The 20,514-nt window shown below is 41.0% G+C and overlaps 1 protein-coding gene across 2 annotated transcripts in view; it reads left to right on the forward strand.

Moving 5' to 3' along the window:
* The window catches only part of MYH9 (myosin heavy chain 9), a 71,141-nt gene that overhangs the window by 23,011 nt on the left and 27,616 nt on the right, over positions 1 to 20,514 (forward strand). For both annotated transcript variants that reach the window (XM_027715077.2, XM_039382246.1), the window contains exons 4-10: positions 8,364 to 8,391; positions 8,975 to 9,068; positions 13,972 to 14,064; positions 14,745 to 14,808; positions 15,343 to 15,441; positions 16,309 to 16,452; positions 19,756 to 19,851. In XM_027715077.2, coding sequence (XP_027570878.1) covers positions 8,364 to 8,391; positions 8,975 to 9,068; positions 13,972 to 14,064; positions 14,745 to 14,808; positions 15,343 to 15,441; positions 16,309 to 16,452; positions 19,756 to 19,851 — 618 coding nt within the window. The remainder of the gene's footprint in view (positions 1 to 8,363; positions 8,392 to 8,974; positions 9,069 to 13,971; positions 14,065 to 14,744; positions 14,809 to 15,342; positions 15,442 to 16,308; positions 16,453 to 19,755; positions 19,852 to 20,514) is intronic.

Below are 20,514 nucleotides of genomic sequence, written 5' to 3' on the forward strand. Positions count from 1 at the left end.
ATTTGGAAATCCCAGACTTGACTTGCTCTATTGTACAAAGCAGAAGAATGGCAGCCCTGCCTCTGTGTTCCAAGTATGGGAAAGTTGCTATGAGCTCTGCTGGAGTGTTTACCTTTCCCAGAACAATTCTAGCTGTGCAGTATTCTCAGCAGTATTGATAGTCAAGAGGTTTACTCCAGCTCTTCTTTGCCTAGTTTGAGATACCTCGTTGCTGACTTTTTGGAATGCTTGTTGGTTGTGAATATCATTCCCAGTTAGCTTTTGAACTAGCCTGCTTTGACCTTTTTAACTAGGTTTGGAAGGATTTTTCTGTGTGGCTTCACATGTGTGCTATGTGTAGCCTATGTGTGCTAACAAGACTCCTAGAGATTGTTTTAGGGTTATTTGCTACCTTATTTTCTTGTTGCAAAGGGTAACAGTAGCATTCCAATGTCTGCTGCTGGGGGTGAGGGACAGTATGTTGTTGCAGTATGTCTCTGGTCCTGGCCAGCCTCTAGGGCAGTGGAAAGCAGCATTCCTATTCCACTTTCTCATTTTGCTCAGTGGTGGGGGAGGCTTGGTGCAGCAGCCGGTGGTATGGCAGGAATCTGTACAGAGAATAGAAGATGAAAGGGTCGGGTGCTCCACATGAGCCAGAGGCATTTAGGATTAGGCTGCCTTCCCTAGGTTACTTTCAGAGCCCTGAAGACTGGGCATCCTTCATGGCCTGAAGAAGGATAGCAAGCTGTTGGCTCTGACTTCTGTCAGCATGGGGTATAGTTATCTCTTAAGCTGACAGAGTGCAAAAGCTTTTTTTGTTAATTGATTTGGACTCTGATTTTTTTTGTTGGTGGTGGTTTTCAGTCAGTTTATGGTATTCGAGTAAGCAGGCCTTTCAAAGGGCTGGTTCATCAGGAAAGGAATTGGGAAGGGGAGAGGAAGATGAGAGCTTTGTTCCAGCCTCTGCTAATCCAGAAACTATTTAACCCTTTTCAGGCATCTGTGCTGATAGACTGTGGGTGAGCTTGGTCCTCTTTTTGTGTCTGCTGGTTACTCCACTGACAGAAGTGTCATGTGTCACTTAGATATTCTAAGAGATTATATTGCTTTTTGTTAATTTTCCCAGAAGTACTTTCTTGAAGCAATGAAATGGAGGAGAATTTGTTCAAAGTAGGTTGTTTGTTGTTGGTTTTGTTTTTTTTCTCTGACCCAAGACTTTGACTCTCAGAAATGAGGTAAGAACATTACTTTGCTGCATGGTACTTGGAGAGACTGTGCTTCAAGAGCAGAACTCTGAAAAAAGCGTAACGTTTTTGCTTTTAGAGAAAACAACCATTTGTCTTAATGTTTCTGCTCCCTGGGTAACCTGGATGCCAGAAACGTCAAATCTGCTTTCAGAAGAGTTAGTCTTCTGATGCTGATAATTGAAGCACGGTGCCTGTAAGTGGAGAGATGTCTTGAGCAAATAAATCATTATTTTAAGGCAGCAGATGTATACTGAAGAGGTACATCCTTTACCTCATTTCATAGTCTCCAGGGCCTCAATTTAGAAAAACATACTTTAGAACTGTTAAACAGCACCCATTTGGAACCCATGCAGGGAATTTTCTGTGTCAAATAGTGGTAGAAGCTAGAAATGTCATTGGTATCTGGAGCATGGTTTTGGTTTTAATGCCCTGAAAAGTATCTGAAACTTCTGTAATAGATTAGGTCAGTATGGTTATTCTGGTCTACAAAGCTCATCCTGTTCAATGAAGAGATAAGTAGGAGAGGGAATAGGCAACACATAGCTAATGAACATACTCTGTCTCTTTTCTTACCCAGTTTTCTCCACATTTTTTGGGAGCTCCTAACATTTCACCTAACAAACCTCTGAAAATCATTGTACAGTGATTAAACCCTCCTTGACCTTGATGGATTAGTCTGCAAAGGAGCCTGTGCAGCCAGCACCCTTGCTGGTGTTCACTTGGGTGTTAGGTAGTCTCTGGGTTTGGTGTTTAAAAGAAAAAATCCTGAAGCACAGTAACCTCATTTTTTGGTGCCTTGTTATACTAAGGGACGAAACACAGTGTGAAGTGTTTTAAGACAAATCACTTGCCACTGTAGATCCTCATGCACCTCAGGACCAGTTGTGATTTTCACTACAGGCAGTCCTGTAGATCTGCTTCTATAGAACAGAGACCTTCAAGAGTTTTGTTTGTAATTCTTAAATGTTTGCATATCTGTTTAAGTTTCTGAGCTAGCAGAACACTTCTGTTTTAACTCGCTTGCTGCCAAGTAATTTCTCAGGTTGCTTCTTAGCACTGGTCTGCTGTGCTGCACTGCATAATACACTGTCTCAAAGTGCATCTTTCTCTTCTGTATGAGACTCTGTGAGTGCTCATCAATTCAGACCTGCTCAGATTATGTAGAGGCACAGATGTCTCTTTCAAGTTGCATGTAAAGGTCTAGTTCTGTTTCCACTAAACGCAAAAGAATATGGACTGCAGTGTCACTAGTTTGTTTCCAAGATTTGTCCACATTTCTGATGCAAAGGGCAACATTAAATTTGGATACTAATTGCGGAGAATATTAATTTTGATGGTGTCTGGATACAAATAGCGGGAAAATATGTACGTAGTTTCTCATTTTCTTAAGAAATGTTTTACGTGCTTTGAATTACTTGAGATTTCTAAATACAGCTCTCAAAATCTGTGTCTCAAAATGCGGTTTCCAATAGAACAAGGAGCTAAAAATGAATCCGTTGCCCACTTGTTTTTTAGTAGCTACCACACCCTTTTCAGTTCATTCCTGTAAACCAGAGCAGGAGTTCCCTGGCAGTCACTTATGTAATGGTCCAGCCCCTGCTGTCAGAGTCCCTGCAGTTCACTGTTTTAGTATCATGAGCTGCCTGAGCTTTTGCAGGCTGTATACCAGTTTTTCTTTTCTGTCAGAACTTCATAAACATTTGTGTAACCTAAAATTACAGCCTAAGTTGTTTTCTGCAATCTCCAGATTCAGTTAAGGAGTGCTAGAGAAAGGGATATGGGCTCTAGTCCAAAAATGTCTTGGGGGAATAAATATTTGCATTTGACCCAGTAGGATATATTTCATTTTTCAAATGAAACTTATTTTTCTCCTTGTGGCTGTCCTCAAACTTTAGCTAATGCAGAGCTGGATCTTGGCACTGCAGAGTTCCTGCCAACTCAAGTGGGTTTTTTTCTCTCTTTTTTTTTTTAACCATCTTTTTTTTAACATCTTTTCTGTTGTTGAGAGCTATCTTGAATATGCTGTGTTTGTCCTTCATTTGATTTTTCTTTTCTCTTTCTTTTTTTTTCTTTTTGTATTTGATGATAGTTTATTAGCATTTTGAAAGCTCTCTATAATGCATTCCTTAAATGATAATGCAAAAACAGGCTCTCAGGCTCTGTTCTGGTGTTCCCCTGGAGTGTTTTTGATCTTGCTCAAACCAGCATATAGGTTAAAGCACCGCAATGAACACATTTGATTAGATCTGATGCCAGTGGGGTTGTTCTGTGTAGCACAGTGTGTTAGGGGCCTGGGGTTCCTCCTGTGTCAAGAGCCCCAAGGAAAGGACATGGGTTGTAAAATTATGTTGATGTTGGAAGGGAAATTTGAGGAGGCAATAAGAAGCTGAAAATACTGTATGATTGAAGCACTTAGATGCATTTAAGACTAATTCTTGCTTTAGGTCAACTCTATAAGTTGGTTGGCCAGCCAGTTGGCTAAGTTGGACTGCAGGCATTCCCCAGGATGCTGGCGGAGCAGTGTAGTAACAGGAACTAGGAGGGCCAGGCTGCTCCATCCTGCCAGATGCTCCGTGGTTAGGAGGTGGGTGTTACCGTCGAGCTATGGTTAAGCTTTTAGCCTTAATGAGTCAGCTATAGGCAGGGGACTGCAAGCCAAGCCTTTGCCTTTCAGCTCCACTTCCTCTTAGCTGGAGAGATGATGTCACCATTGTGTGAATGCTATATACTTCTCCTTTTATGGAGATGAACAGGCCTGAAACGGGAGTCACTCATGCAGAGGAAGTGGGTGATAAAGGCCTGGTAGGATGTTCTGTAACTGAGATGGAGAGCTTAAATTGCATATTCTCTTCTAGCCTTCCAACCTTTTTCTTCTCCCATCCCAAAACATTTAAAAACAGAAGTCAGGAGTTTGGAGCTGCATTAATTTATCAGTTATGCCAGTATATTCGACCACAGCAATTCAGCATTCATTCAGACTTGTTGTTTTGCACTAGAATATTTGGTTGAGGACTTTCTTTGTACAAGAAGTTCCTTTCCTCTTGTGAAAACAAATTTTGGTTTAATTAAGTTTTTAGTATATGCTGAAGCAGTCACCTGTCTAAGATGCAGTCTTTTATTCTTGGACTAAAGAAAGTCAAGAATGAGTTAGATATTATGGGTTTTTTTACATAGTAAAATTAAACTACTGATCTTATTATACAATACTGCTGTACAGTTTAAAATTAAAGGATGTTTTACTTCCTGAATTTCTGGATGCTTGAGGCTGCTGCATCTTATGATCACTTGAATACTATGGTGATGAGAGCTGAAGAAGAGCCTAGATAAAAAGCTTTCCTTGTCAGCTGGTTTGAAATACAGAACTGTTGCTATAATTAACTAATGAGTTGTTATTCTGGATTATTTTTAATAAGTAACTCTGTTTAGGATTGAAAAGCAGATGCAGATTTCTTTTAATCAGGCATTTCTTGATTGTGTTATTATAAGCAACTGAGTTTATTGTACCCAGCACATTCTCTTTTGCTGAGTAGGTTGCTTGCACAACTGACAGTAAAATACAGGCAAGTGCTGACTGAAGTTGTGCAGAACGCCCATGTTGAATGCTTGGGTTGTTTTTTTTTTTTAAAAATGAGGTGGAGGTGGCCTCTTGCCTGGACAACTGAATTCTGATTCATGATGGCTCAAGTCAGCATGGTATGGAGAATGATTATTGGCATTTTAAACAATTCTTAACTGAAATTGTATCTGAGAGTTATGCTTTGTATGCATTAGCTCTTTGGCCCTTTGGTCGGCTCCAGTTTCCTGTTGCTCAACACATTATTTGAGTTGTCTGTCTGTACACAATTAGAAGAATTCCAGCTATCCCAATGACTGCTGCTTTGCAGTCCTGGGAAAGAATTTCCCCCGGATTGCAAACAGGAATGTTGCCTTTTATGGCAGTGTCTGCACGCTCCCGGTGACTTGCCTGCACTCGCAGGTACGATCCTGCTGACTTAAAGCAGAGGTGACTAAGGCAGCTGCAGTGGGCCACCAGGAAGGTATGTTGGGGGAGGAATACTGTGCCAAGAGGATTTTGAACACTGTCTGTGACTTTTCCTGCCTGAGCACCTTTCAACACCTTGCTCTGTGTTGAGGCAGGGAAAAATCCTGTGCTTGCCCCTTTGAGACTTCCTAGGATCACTTCAGGGTGCTGTTGTTACCTTGCCTCACTGGAATGAGGCTTGAAAGAACTTCTCAACTAAGTATAACAAAACTTGGCATGATCAAGAAGTGTTCAGTGCCAAAGAGCTTCTTGGTTTCATTCGATGTTAATAATCTCTTTTTCTGTTGGGCAGTCAGTTTATCTGTCTGCCTACCAGTACTCTTTTACTGGATCATCTGGAGGAGAGGGAATGGGAAGGCATGTGCTATTCAAGTGCTTGGGGCTCCACTGCCTGTTTAAGAAGCCCCAGCTCATATTCCAGGATCAGAGCTGGCTACCAGGAGTAAGGAGCACCTTCCTTAGAGTTATCTTTTTAAATGTTTTTTTTTCTTTCTCTCAAATTAACTTCTTAGAAGAGCCTCTGTAGTACCTGAATGCAAGTATATTTTCTCAGACAAGTGGACTGCTTGTTTATAGTCAAGCTTTTGAAAGTCAAATGTTATTCAGAGGCACAGTCTTGTCCTTTCACATAGCTGCTCTGCAATGGAGGATTGTACCTAGGTGTTGCACTACCCAAGAATACATTTCCTTAGGCAATCCATAAATGAGTCATTAGTTATTCCCCTGATCCACCCTCAAAGTGCCCAGTCATGCAGAGGGCTGGCATGCGCCTTCTGAGCCCTTGACCCACTGGGAACCTTGAATGTGTGGGGCTTTTGAAACTGGCTAACCTCTACTCTTGCCCTGTCCCTCAGCAAAAGGGGTACATGTCTCAAAGACAGTGAATTAAATTCAACACTTGAAAAAATGAATATGCAATGCAAGTAAAGCAGCAGTATCTAGCTTTGAAGGCTTAAGAATCTGCCAGGCCAAAACCCTTTGAGTAGTGATTTTCTTCTACTTGCTTTCTTCCAGACTTGGGGCTGATCAGCTCTTTCTGAGAACATTAGCAGGGTAATGACAGGTAACATTCTGAGTATTAGCAGGAAAAGAGCAGATTATTTTTCTCTCATTTTTTTTGCTTATCTACATACAATCAGTTTCCAGTAAAGAAGCTTAAGAGCAGGAGTTGTGTATCTGTAGCATGTGAACCTAATGCTTTCATTATTGGTTTCAGAATAATTTAAGAGAAGATGGAATTGCAAATTTGGCAGGCTTACCAGCTTTCTTTATTCCATAAAAATATGTCCACAGGCTAGCTATACTCCTCTCTTTATAAACTGAATTTTTAGAAGATTTTTCTTGATGAATATGGCATTCTCGATGTTAAAACTGAAATGCTAAATTCACTTGCAGCAGCGGTATTTAAGGGTATTAGAAAGTGGTTTCAGGTACTTGAAATCTATCACACTAGAAAGCCTTCCCTAATTACAGCTCAATCTCTTTATCTTGCACAAAACAACTTGAATGGTGACTTAATTATATCGTCTAAGTACTCTGTGGTGGGAAGAATAATGAGTGCACTTGATTTCTCTAAGCTATGGGAAAAAGAATTAGAAAGAGCCAGTAGCTAAAATGTGGAGACAGTCACAAACATCAACATAACTGACAAATGTTACCAATTGCTGAAATAATGTATTAGAGCAGTGAATTGTATACTTATGGATGTTTGAAGCTTGCTTTTTCTCTCTTCACAAATTAGACCTCAACCTAATGCAAAATTGGGACTTGGCGGAAAAAGAAAAGTGGAGATAACTGAATGAAATCTAACCGCTGCTGTATTACTGAGCTTCTCAAACTGGATGATCTGACAGTCCTCCAGTCTTGATTTAAAAACAGACAAACACCTAAAATGAAACAAAACAAAAAAAGCCACAGCCTAGTGGGGATTTTGAGTTTGGTGGCGCAGTGTGTTCTGTGAGTGCCCCAATGGCTCTTGTGGACTGTCAGTGAATGACTCGCTGTGCCTGTTTGTTGCATGTTTGAACAGGTCTTGCTGCCCTTGTGATCACTACAAGCCACTAAGGCTGTTCTGGTATAGGTACAGGCACTCTCCAGTCTGCCCAGTGCTCCCAGCTCGTTCCTGGTGCTGTGGAGAAGGAATGGGATGCAACCTGGGGGGCCAAGCGGGCACAGGGTAGAGGGGTAAATGAAAGGTGAAACAAGGCAGAATCAGGGGAGTGTGTTCACAAAGAAATGGTGCAGGAGCTGTGGAATGAAGGCATGGTGGAAGGACTAGTCAGGAGTGTGCATAAGGAAGTGGAATCATAGGTGGAAGCTGAAAGGAGATTAAAAGATGTGGGAGAAGATAGTGGTGAATAGGCTGGGTGAGTTAAGTTCTGTAACTGGAAAGATATCATCCACAGATGGGAACTGAACACAGGCATTAGTATGTGTGGTGGTATGTAAACATGAAGAAGAAAAGGTTTCTACTGTTACCAGCTGCTGTGTTAATACAATAGGGGTTGGTGCCACAATCAGCTGCATAGGATGTAAGCTGCTGCTTAGTGTCATAGTTTTTGAGTCCATTCTGTACAAAATAAGTAACGAATATTTCTCACTGAGCTTCCAGTGTTTGTTTTGGAGTGAAAGCCTCTGTTTGATATGAGTCTTTGGCACTTTAGGATTTGTAACAGTTGCTGTCCCACTTCCCCTCTCCCCCTTCCATTTTCACTGCTCTGCTGATAACTTTGGTAAGTCAGTATGGGCCCAGTATAATAAGGGCGAGGCGGCTGAAGAACAAGGAGATGCACATCAAACTGTAGCTCTATGGTAAAGAAACATTCAATGGGAGACTTCTGTATTGTCTGTAGAAAAATTGTAATGCAAATAATCTTTCTGGATGAAGAAAACTAAACTGCTGTGGTGCCATTATCCTTTGGCATATGGTGGGAGGTTGGGGTCTTTTGCCAGAGAGGAGGTTACCTGGCCATGTTTCTAAAGATACTTGTCAGTGTTTACTAGTTCCTGGTTTTGTCTTTGATATTGATTTCATTCTGTCAGAGAAATTCAGTTTTAGAGTCCTAGTCTGACTACTTTTTTATATTTTATTCTAGATCGAGAGGATCAGTCCATCCTTTGCACGTGAGTATTTACAGTTGCCAGCTTGTCTGCATGTCAAAGCTTGTGTTTTTATGTTCTTGGTTGAAGGACTCTCTTAATTTTGAGTGCTGGTAGTAGGCTTACAAAATCGGGTAATAATGGAGAGTCAAGGAGGGTCCCACTACAGTTCCTCCAATATATAATTCTTTCTGCAAAATAAGTGGAAGAAGGGTGGTTTTGAAACAGCCCCTGTACTCAAACTACTGAAGTAATACAGCTTTGTCAATGGAAAAGGCTTCGAGTGGTCCTTCAGATTTGACGCAGCTGTAATATTTAAGTTCATTCATACTGCTGAGGCTGATAGAGTAACAGATACTCTTGATACAGCAATTTCTCTTCTAGACACAGTAAAATTGATTGGCCCTCAGTCCTGCTTACATGTGGAACCTGCACCCAGCTGCAAACTGGCTGAGGGTACAACTGCAGTCCAGCTTTTTCTCCTTTTGAGGGAGGTGCTGCAATGGCCAGAATGCAGTTAAAAATGTCTGTAGCCCTTTTGGGGTTAGAAGTATAAATATGTCCCCCTACCTCTTGTTTCTGAATGAACTGCATATTTTCTTTACAGAGGTGAATCAGGAGCTGGTAAAACAGAGAACACCAAGAAGGTCATTCAGTATCTGGCTCATGTTGCTTCCTCACACAAGTCTAAAAAAGACCAGGTAAGACCCAGGTTTACTGATGTTTTATTGCTGTGCTGACTTTGGACAATAAGTATGTGTTGGCTGATGCTGGTAAAAGCCATATTGCTGTGTAGAAGCTTAGGTATTAACATCTATCAGGGGACTGAGGAGGACAGTGAACTATGAAACAATAAAAGTTTGTAAAAAATGGCAAGCTAGGGAAAACTGTTCAAAGTCATAATTCCTTTGATTCAATGGAGCTACAGTGGGGATAAGCTCATCCACAACCTCTTGGATTCATGGGCAAGTGCATTGGCAAGAGCTGCTGTAAGTGAAGCATCACCTGTACTGATCTTTTCACATGGATGTATTGCTTATAACCAGTCTAGGCAGTTTAAAACTGATCTGTCCATGGAGGATTTGTCTCCTTTCTTCTGTACCATCAAAGATTAGGTCTGGCTATTATATATACTGTCTCAAAACTGGAGAATACAGTGATAGGCTAGTGGACATCAGCTGAAAACTTAGAAATTTTACAAAAACATTAGAAGGGGGGAAAACAGCCAAGTGTTAGCAGCACATGAAAGGAGGGTGGTGATGATGGTGGGAGGACTTTAAAGATGTCTCACTTATATTTTTTTCCCCTCCCTCTCCCCCGATGGACTATTGCCGAATTCTTCAGTTGTATCCTCGTAGGTGAGCTGCACGTTTACTGCACGTTCTGCACCAGGAATGCATTTTCTGTCCCATTGTGTGATTTTTTTGAGCAGCTTTTCACTCCACACCAATATCACTTTCTGCAGCTAAAACAAATCCATAGACAATTCACAATTTTTATTTTTTTTTTGTGTGGTGCACAGTAATTTTTTTGTAAGGATGTTTAATTGGAGACTATAGTGATATCAAGAATACTTGTGTGCTCAATACTAGTTTGCATTTAAAGTTTTTCTTGCAGGGTTTTCTGAGATATACCATTTGAGAAGTATTCATCCAGGACAATAGGACTGGATAAGGCTTTACTAGAACCTGAAGCATACAATGTGTGTGTGTTCCTAGTAAGATTAATGTAGTTGAAGTATTTAGCTTTCTATTCCTTGCAGTGAGTTGTGGCTGTGGGTTGCAAAGAAAGGTCACAGGGAAGGCTGCTCTGCAGACAGGGTGTTCCAGGACTGTGGGCTTGTTAGCCAGAGCTGAACACACTGGAAATGTTCACTGGTGAGCTGTGTAATGAAAGCCAGGTGCCAAGTGTGTCCACTGTATCTCTACATAAGAGTTTTCCCATAGTAGTTTAAAGTGTTGGCATGTCTTATGTGTGTAGAGTATATAAATAAGAAGGCATCTCTGCATGCAGGCACACTGTGTGTGTGCACGCACACAGTAGTAACTAACTTCTGGAATCCAACCAAAAAAAAACGTTCCATGTGCCAAACTTTCAGACATATGAAGGCTTTTTCCATGGTCTGTCAGTAGCTGTATTTAGAAACATTCTCCTTTTTTCTTTTTTTTAAGTGTGGAAAATAGAATCATGGGGTTGAGTTAAGTATTCTTCCACTGCTTGTCCTTGAGCAAAATTTGAACCACCGAAGCAGGACAGGACCAGTTGGACTGGTTGGTGATTTGCCCAAGTTTGATATTTAATTTTTTCCCGTAAGTTTTGATTTTTTCCAAAAAGTTTTGCAGCTCACATTTTGTTCCAGCTTTGTGACTAAACTGGCCTTAGCAGAGGGGATTTAGAGCTGGAGTCTTTGAATGTTAATCGGTAGAGTGCTCTCTGCAAAAACTGTTGACAAAGCAAACTTGGAACCAGAGTATAAGAGTTCATGAAATTGAATACGTTTAATTTTTTGATGATCTCAGGTATACTGGTCATGGCAGATTCTTTGTCTTTAATTAGGATATGATAATGTTGAACCTTTATGCTGCAAGACTAGTCATGAAACATAAACAATGATATTATAGAGAGTAGTGGTGCTTTATTTACCATGAAGGTTTCTTGACTGTCACCTATAGAAGTTTGGGATGTAAACCCCTCTTTTTCCAAGTATCAGAACAAAATCAGATTTATAAAGCATATTCTTCAGCTCTAGCTCACTCATTTTGGAGGTAGTGATGCATTCCACCATTCTTTTCCAGTGCATTAGTATATTCAGCTAAATAGCTTCTACCTGCATGGTGTGACTACTAAGCACATTAAGGCTCCTTTGGGGGTGTACTAAATCTATTTAAATATTTGTAACAAAGGTTAAGTTACTGATGACCTTTCTCCTTTCCATGTTCAGCCACTGTTGTTGGGATTCAGTTATTTGATAATCTCTCTCATGACTGTGGAGAAGAATACAAAAGCAAATCCCTGAAGTGTAAAAAACAAAGCAACAAAAAACTCCAACAAACCAAACAAACAGCCCAAACACCCTCTGTTACCATGCTGTTACAGGTAGCTGTGATTTCTGGATGCCTTTCTCTATACTTTCTGAAGAATAAATGACTGGCAGAAGTTCTACCTTGCATACAAAATTTTCCAGAAAGTGTATGAGATGCAAAAAATTCAGAGTACAAGGTAGATGTCAAGGATTTTAGTTGCTTTAAATTGGTGTTGTAACTTCAGAGCGGTAGAAATAGAAGAGTGTTGGACACTGCCCAGCCACAGGGTAACAAATCCGATGGCTTTTACAGCTTCTGTTTTCATGAGGAATATAGTACATACTTCAAATGCACGCCAAGTATTAAACAAATTTGTTTCAGGTCAAGGAATGGCAATTACAGGTGCAAGAAAATTGGCAGCGTCTTAATGATAGAAACCTTAGAATTTCTAGAAAGCTTGTGATGGACAGGTCTGTGTTGTACAGGTTTTGCTTTGCAAAATACCCATTATATAAATAACAATGAAGTATCTTCCATCAGTGGAAGGTAGCCATCAAAATTTAAGGTAAAAAACCCCAACAAACTCCACCCAAAAACCTCTTTTAAATGTTAAACATAATGAAATTGACTTTTAAACAAAGCGTGCTAGTGAGGAATGGATACGGTGATTGTAGACACTTAATCTTACGTGCCATTGCTGTGGCATGCTAAGAACTCGATTTTTCCCACTGTATCATGGTGCTATGGCAGGTCAGGAGGGCTCACTGACTTAACCAACTCTTCAGCCTTTTCCTCTCCCTGTAGCTTGGTATTGTTGTGAGCCTGAGCTGTCATTCACTATGCCTATTGCTACCTTGGTGTTTAAAGAGACATAAGCACCTCTAGCCCACAGTTTATCAACACCACCTTGAAACCAGTGACACTTTTTCCTGAGGTACTAAATAACAAGAGGCACTATAGTATGGATTTCCATAAACTTCTGATCTTTGTGTAGCTAAGTATGACCTTGGTTTTATTTTTAGCCAAATAATTAAAATAGATATGTTATCAAAACCTGATTTCTCTTCCTTTCTTGTTCCATAGTTGGGTTTAAATGCTATGTTGCTGTCATGTCTCACTTGAATAGTAATAGATTGCAGTCACAAACAAAGGTCTAGGACTTCACTGCAGGATGGGGAAGAGGAATGGGGTGAGGGAAGAGCACTCCAATACATGTGCCAGAACACAAGGGGAAATGTGACTGCCACACAGTTTCAAGGACTGAACCCTAGTTTCAAGGTTTTCTCCTCACAGTGCCACATTCTGGGTCTGTGCTGATGTCCCAGCTCAGGTTCCCTTACCAGGGCTAAGCCCCTAGTTGTAAATACTTGACAGTGAATGAAGGTCTTTGCAACAGCTGCCCCTTCTGTACTTGTGCAGTTCTGTAGGGGGTGAGGGTCTTGTTTGGCTTTGCACTTTGCAAGCATGAAGCGAAATGATGGTGGAAGTAAAAAGTAAAGACTTGTAGTTCATTGTTTCTCATATATCTTCCACCTTTTTTTATTGCATGTATTTTTAGAGACACTGTGTAAGAACTAATCTGTCTTTGAGAACAAATGGGAACAGTTTTCCTTTAGAAATAACCTTAAATAGTTTTCCCATAAATTCCAGTTCTCACAAATCAAACTTCATTTCCATCTGTTATGCACAGGCAGTCTTGAGTACTTACTGATAACTGCTAAAAAGAGAAACATTAATCTAAACTGTAATTTTCTGTCTCCAGAGGCTTTTTAGGTGATCTTGAAATATATAGAACTCCATGCTTTTAGCACAGAGGACAAGTAATTTTTACAACAGCCAGGGATACATCTAGAGCCTGCAGGGAAAGGTGAATATGCTGCAGTGGTCTAGTACTTGGCAGGGATAAAGGTTCTGAATTTCTTTTTCTACAATTCCAGCATTTTGTGTTCCTTGAGGGGAGGAGTGTGTGAATATGGCAGCAGAATGCAAGCAATCATGCAGTTTGTGGGATACCACTAATTCTCTTTTTTGTGTGTGCCTCCTTACAAAGGAGGTTTTTCCTTGTTTGTATTTTGGAAGATGTAGACTCTTACAAAAGTGCAAGCATTTTTACCTTCTGTTTGGTTTTTATAAAACATTAGGCCTTTTCAGACTACTACTAGCAGCATTCAGAGCTGTCTTTAAGTAGCAAGAGAGGATTTTCCGCACTCTTCCAGCCTATATGGCAGTGCACTTCTGGGATGAGGGCCTGGTCTTGGATGGTATGGTGTTTCACTTTAATCCTGGGAAGTCTGCGGGATGTTACAGCCAGTGGCTTTGAAGGGCTTCTTGTTAACAGAAAGACAGCACTGCGATGTGCTTGTGTTGAGGAAGGGAATAAGGCCATATTTGTGACTGTTTCTGTTTCACCCAGATAACTAATGAGTCTCCTTCGAAGGTTTAAGTGATCATCTCCTAAGGTTTAATATGGCTTCTCTACAGCAGATGCCAACTAGTGTGAATTGAAACTGCAGCGCTGGTTTGACCCAAGGTTAATGCAATGAACTGCTACCTACTTTATTAATTTTGGATTTTTCTCTAGGGAGAACTGGAGAGACAGTTGCTCCAGGCTAATCCCATCCTGGAGGCCTTTGGAAATGCCAAGACAGTCAAGAACGACAACTCCTCAAGATTCGTGAGTATTACTGTCTGTCATGAGTGCCCGTATTCTGTACTTTCCAGAGGAAGACTTGTTCTGCTTTTTGATGAATTGCTGTCAGGGACAGGATAACTGTCTGTGAGTGATTCCTTCAAATTAGTCTGGGAAGTCAATTTCATTCAGTCAATTATCCAGAATAGATCAGTTAGGTCTCTAGAATGAAGAAATGAGAGCCTATGCCAGGATCACTTATGCTGATTTTTATTGTAAGTAATTAGTCAGTTTTATCCTGGAGAGCAAATACTGTTCCTTATTTTGCCTGCTCTGGACAGCAATGGGCAACATCTGAGAGGGCAGGTGGGGGAGCTGGAGCTAACTGAAAATGGTTGAAGCTAACACTGAAGGAGGTGGAACTGTCTAGATAACATGTGAAACTGAAGGGACCCTGGTTGTAGGAAATCTAGATTGAAACATAGTGAGTTTGAATTGTAGACTGCCGGAATGTCAGAGATGTCTGGAAGTGTTTGGTGTCTTGTTAAATCGCTGTTGTGATCAGCAGGCATTGCCTATTGGCTGACCTTAGGTTTTGCCTAAAACCTGCCTGACCTGTTCTGAGTTTCCTTTCCTGGATTAAAACCAGGAGGTTTACTTTTTTTGTTTATTGGTGTTACCAGATAGAATGAATACTAATTTTAATGCTATTATTTTCCTCTTAGGGCAAATTCATCAGAATCAACTTTGATGTCAATGGCTACATTGTTGGAGCCAATATTGAGACCTGTATCCTTTCTGTAACCACTTGAAAGAAGAAGTTAAAGGCACGTGATAATGGCACCTAGCACTCTCGACTTTTATCTGGTTGAGAAAGCAATAGGAAGCACTCTAAATTTATGCTAGCAAGATCACTGTTGTAGTCTCCTGTTTCCTCATATAGTCGTTTGTGACCTTTGTGATCATGGTGGGGTATTTTCTGAATGAATGAATTCTAATCTTAAGGGACTGACATGCAAGCATAAACTGCAGTAATATGAATAGGTTTGGAATAAGTCATTCTCGCTTCTGTCTAAGGCAAGTGGGGATGGATGGCCACTGTTTTTCTGGTTTTTATCCGTTAAGTCTCTCTTACCACAGTCATCCTTCAAAGGCTAGTAAAACTAAGACCAGAAGCACAGGGGATTGTTGACTGATAATGATTACTAAGTCAATACCCCTGTCAACTGGCATGATGAGAATGTCAGGCAATATGAGTTTTTTCTCCTACCATAGAATAGGAGGTGATTTGTATGTCCTGTCATATACCTTGACTCTCTGAAGATCTGCTGGAGAAGTCACGTGCAATTCGCCAGGCCAAAGAGGAGAGAACCTTCCACATCTTTTACTACCTGCTCTCTGGGGCAGGGGAGCATTTGAAGAGTAAGTATGGTTGTGTTGTGATGAATGAATCCCATAATTACAACAACAGAGGGTTCAAAACACTTGTAGACTAGGACCTGTTCCTTCACAGTTCCTTGTCTTGGCCTTTTAGATATGGTCAGCTCTCCTCCACTTCTTTCATGCACTCATACATCTATCTGCCCTCCCCCCGCACTTCTCAGTTCCTGAAAACTTGCTTCTCTGGTTCCTTCCTGCACTTGTCTCTGTGCCAGCAATGACTCTACGCCCTTCCTTATCTAAATCACTGTCCCATGTTTAGTCTAGTCTTGCATGATGTAAACTATTCTAGTGCAGGAATGGTCCTACAGGGATGTACTCAGTGTTTAACTGAGTGGAGCAAATCTGCAAGCAGCTAAGCAGCTCTACCAGTCTGGGATCCTAGTACACCTAGCTTTAATACGTCAGCCTAGTAACCAGGGTCTGTGTTATGCAAGAGCTGCAAATTGATCTGGAGGGAAGGACACAAGGAGAGGACTTTCTCATAGTAACTACTGTTTCAAGAGCTATATATTAACTTTTATCTAACTTGAAACAAATGAGGTATCTGAAATTAAAGGCAAATTTACTTTCAAATTAATCCTTGCTTCTTATAGACTTAGGGCATAATGATGATTGACACTGCTTTGGTGGAGTAGTCCAGAGGAAGGAATAGAAAAAAATGAGACAGAAAAACTCTGATTTTATCTAAAATACATTAAATGTTCAGCCCGCAGTAAAACTGGGCTTAATCCCAGATTTTTCCAGTGCCTGGTAGTATATGAGAGTCAGAAATTTTTCTTGGTGGTAGCTTGTTGTCTGTTAAAACAAACAAAAACATAGTAACTTCTTTCTCAATTCTTTCCTAAGACGATCTGCTGCTGGAGCCTTACAACAAGTACCGCTTCCTTTCCAATGGGCATGTTACGATCCCAGGCCAGCAAGACAAAGACATGTTTCTGGAGACCATGGAGGCAATGAAGATCATGGGCATCCCAGATGAAGAGCAGATAGGTACGAATATGCAAGGAACAAAAGAGGGAACAGATCATGTCTCTGGAGCTTTTTTGTTCTGAGGTTCTTTTTTTATTTTGATTTGTTTTTTTTTTTTTAGTTTGTTTGTTTGCTTTTTGTTTAGATTTTTTTTTTTGTTTAGTTTTGCTTGTGTTCATTCCTGCCCCCTGTGCTCCAAGTGAACAGTGTGCAAGCAATAAAATTTAGTGGCTTTGGAGTGACCCACCTCTGGATCTACCAGCACAGTTTCAGTTTATACAGTTCACTATAGGAGTCAAGCAGCTAATGAAAACATGCTTCTTGCTGTTTTTGTTCCCAGTCTGAGGGCTGTATACCCAGTTTATGAATGACACATCCAAGATACAAGGATGCCCTCAATTATCTTGTGCAATGCAAGGCTTGTGTGCTCCCCCTATCCCTAAGCAGCGGCTTTAAAGTATCTAATCCAGCCACTGCTGGATTAGTCCTTTGAGAATGGGCTGGTCATAGTGCCTTTCTTTCCAGCTTAACACTGAACTGCTGATCAGAAATTAATATTGTCTGATACTGGGAGCACAGTTCCATGACAGGGAAGATGGAATTGCATTCAGCCAGCACAAAGTGCAGTGATATGTATTCACCAGCGCTCTGTGCTCTCTTTCATGATCTGCCTCACTGTTTCAGAATCAGTGTTCTGTAAAATCTCACTTTCCAAATATATATGGTCTTCTAAAACTAGGACTATTATTCTCTATGCTGAAGCAAGCAAGCATCTGTGGTGGTTTGAGGTCACCACCTCCTCTGCTGGAGGTTGCAGCTCTTGTGGCTGTAGGGAATATGTGCCTCTGCCTTAAATATTGCTCTTCACAGTCCAGCCTACTAAAAATCCATGCTGTTGTTATCCACAGTTTAATAGCCTTCTTGATATTCTGGATCATCTGAGGCTGAAACTGCTGTATGAAGAGAAGAGAAACTTGCTTAAACCAAATAAAAAAATTGGCAGCCTAATTCATTGTCAGGATGTCCTCCTATGCTCAGTTTTTTGAGCTGAGTTTTTTAATGTATGCTCTAGGGCATGTCTTTGCTGTCACACAGATAAGCTATTGGTTCCAACCACTACAGCAAAAATAGCTTTAGTGTTTTGTACTTGCTCTTCAAAGGGTCAAGTGCCTTAATGTTCCTTACAGGCTTGGAAGAACTGCCTAGCTGCGTGGTAGATGTAAAATCTAAACACTATCTTTATTTATAAGACCATATCAAAATAAGATGTCTGTTCAGGTGCTAGGACTCCAGATGCAGCCGTCAAACCACTGAATTTCATAACATGCCTCTAGGAACATAGAATCATATAATATCCTGAGTTAGAGGGAACTCAGAAGAGTCATTGAAGGTCAGCATCCTGGCTCTGCACAGGGCCACCCCAAGAATCACACCATGTGCCTGAAAGCATTTTCTAAACACTTCAACTCCGATGGCCTTGGTGCTGTGACTGCTTCCCTGGGGAGCCTGTTCCAATGCTCTTTTCCTAAGATCCAGCGTAAACCTTCCCTGACATAGCTTCAGGCCATTCCTTTGGGTCCTTCACTGGTCACCAAAGAGAAGTGTAGTGCCTGCCCCTCCACTTCCCCTTCTAAAGGAACTGCAATGAGGTCTCCCCTCAGTCTCCTCCAAGCTAAACAAGCCAAGTGACCTCTGCCACTCCTCCTCCAGCTTCCCCTCAAGGCTCTTAACTATCTTCATAGCCTTTCTTTGAACACTCCATAATAGCTTCATATCTTTCTTTTATTGTAGCACCCAAAACTGCACACAGGACTTGAGGTGAGGCTCCACGAGTGCAGAGTAGAGCAGGGCAATCACAAACATATATGTTTACTCCTAATGTAGCACATATGGAGCCTTTGTCTGCTCTCTTACCGAAAGGATATTTGTTTTAAAACAAATCTTTCAGTAATAGTGTTGTGGTTTAACTCCAGCCAGCAGCTGCTCACTCACTCTCCCCCAGTGGGATGGGGGAGAGAATCAAAAGAGTAAAAGGGAGAAAACTTGTGGGTCATGGTAAAGACAGTTTAACAGGTAAAGCAAAAGCTGCACATGCAAGTGAAGCAAGGCCAAACAAGGAATTCATTCACCACTTCCCATGGGCAGGCAGGTGTTTAGCCATCCCCAGGAAAGCAGGGCTCCATCATGCATAACAGTGACTTGGGAAGACAAACACCATCACTCCCAATGTCCCCCCCTTCCATCTTCTTTCCTCAGCTTTAAATGTTGAGCGTGATGGCATTTTGTAGGGATCCCTTGCGTCAGCTGGGGTCACGTGAACCTGCTCTGTACTCTCCCAACTTCTTGTGCACCCCCAGCCTCCTCACTGGAAAGCAGAAAAGGCCTTGACTCTATGTAACACTGCTCAGCAGTAACTAAAACATCCCTGTGTCATGAATGCTGTTTCCAGCACAAATCCAGAACACACCCCCCGAACAGCTATTGTGAAGAAAATTAATTCTATCTCACCCAAAACCAGCACAAACAGGTAGAAATTGGGGGGTAAAAAAATCTTTGGTATAAGATCCTCTTTGCAAGTGACCGGCAGTTTATTTTGCTCAAGGCAACTAGAAGCTATTATCCAGTGAGCTTTGATTGAGACACGGTCAAAATTGAATTGAGACTGTGGCATCAAAAAATGTCTTTCCTGTCCTGGCACCTGGTATTGCTTTTGTGACGTGCACCGTTTGAAGAGTATGAATATATCATTAGCAATAGGGTGGGGTGCTTCAGCATGTAATTAGTAATACTTACAGTATGGGCACTTTCTCCTACATCCTGCTGCCTTCCATATGTTATAATGTATGTCTCTAAGGACTACAGATCTTGGTCAGGGAGCTGAAAGTGTAACAGGGTTAAAGAAAAAAATTCTTCTTTAATTGGTTTGTGCTCTTAACTATCTCTTTCCTGTGTTTAACAGTAATCATTGAGGAAAATTGAGTATTGAATTCATTGAGTGAGTTTTGACCCTCTAACTGAGAAGAAATGTTTTATCAAAAAGTGCAGGTGATTTAGGTGCCTCATTGCCCTCGGTTTCATCTCTCATTGTTCTATAGTGATGTTGAGAATGGGTAAATTTCTAGGCTGTGTAATCTTACACAGAAAAGATAAGGCAAGTTCTGTGTCCTGAATGGGAGTCATGTAAAGGAATTGTCTGTAGTGTTTTTTTCAGAAGGATCTTTGGGGTGTTGAGGAGGGCCTCTTAACCGTGTCAGGAAAGGTAACTGGGTCATATCAGGGCTTTTGGTGAAGTCTGACACTGAGTTATTATTATTATTTTAAAAGGTCTGCTGAAGGTTATCTCAGGTGTTCTTCAACTTGGCAACATAGTCTTCAAGAAGGAGCGTAATACAGACCAAGCCTCTATGCCAGACAATACAGGTAACCAATCTCCTCTTCCCCACCAAAGAAAAGTGCAGAAAAAAGCCTACAGGAAGTTCTTGCAAGTAGGAGAATGTATTACAGTATGTATGGAATGCTGAAATCCTGTTTTTCTATAAGGTGAATTATTTGCCAGAAGAGCTGGCATGCTCCATACAAATACACACTGTTTTAAGCCAGGCGTGTGTTTGCAGCCACCCACGGGCAGGAATGTGGCACTGTTCTTGTGTCAGGGCTAGGCAGGAAGTACATGTGATGACCAGATGAAAAGGATTACTCTACTGGAATATGTTGAGTGTTTGTGTGTTTTAACCAAGCTGGAATAATTGCTCCTTCAAACTTATATTATCAGACTTTAAGGAATGTTCTTTGCTGACAGTAGTAGTCTTGTAACTGTAAGAGTGAAGTGGTGAATAGTTTTGTGGTGGATGTAAAGTATGTGTACATATTTTAATTGCACTGCCCGTTGTTGCATGTGTAAATAGTACTGGGTTTCATATGATAGAAGACTATCTGTTGGAAGATTTAACTCTTAGACCTTCATTGTAGATGTAATGCAGAAATAGAAAAAGCGCTAATTTATCACTGTTTATTTTTTTGGCTATATTACCGAAAATATGCTCTAACTGCCATTTTGCGGAGGAGAGTAAACCATTTGGGTTT

Source organism: Pipra filicauda, unplaced genomic scaffold, assembly GCF_003945595.2.
Source record: "Pipra filicauda isolate LSUMZ 115617 unplaced genomic scaffold, ASM394559v2 scaffold262_size1072369_pilon, whole genome shotgun sequence".
In the NCBI taxonomy this organism is placed as follows: Eukaryota; Metazoa; Chordata; class Aves; order Passeriformes; family Pipridae; genus Pipra; species Pipra filicauda.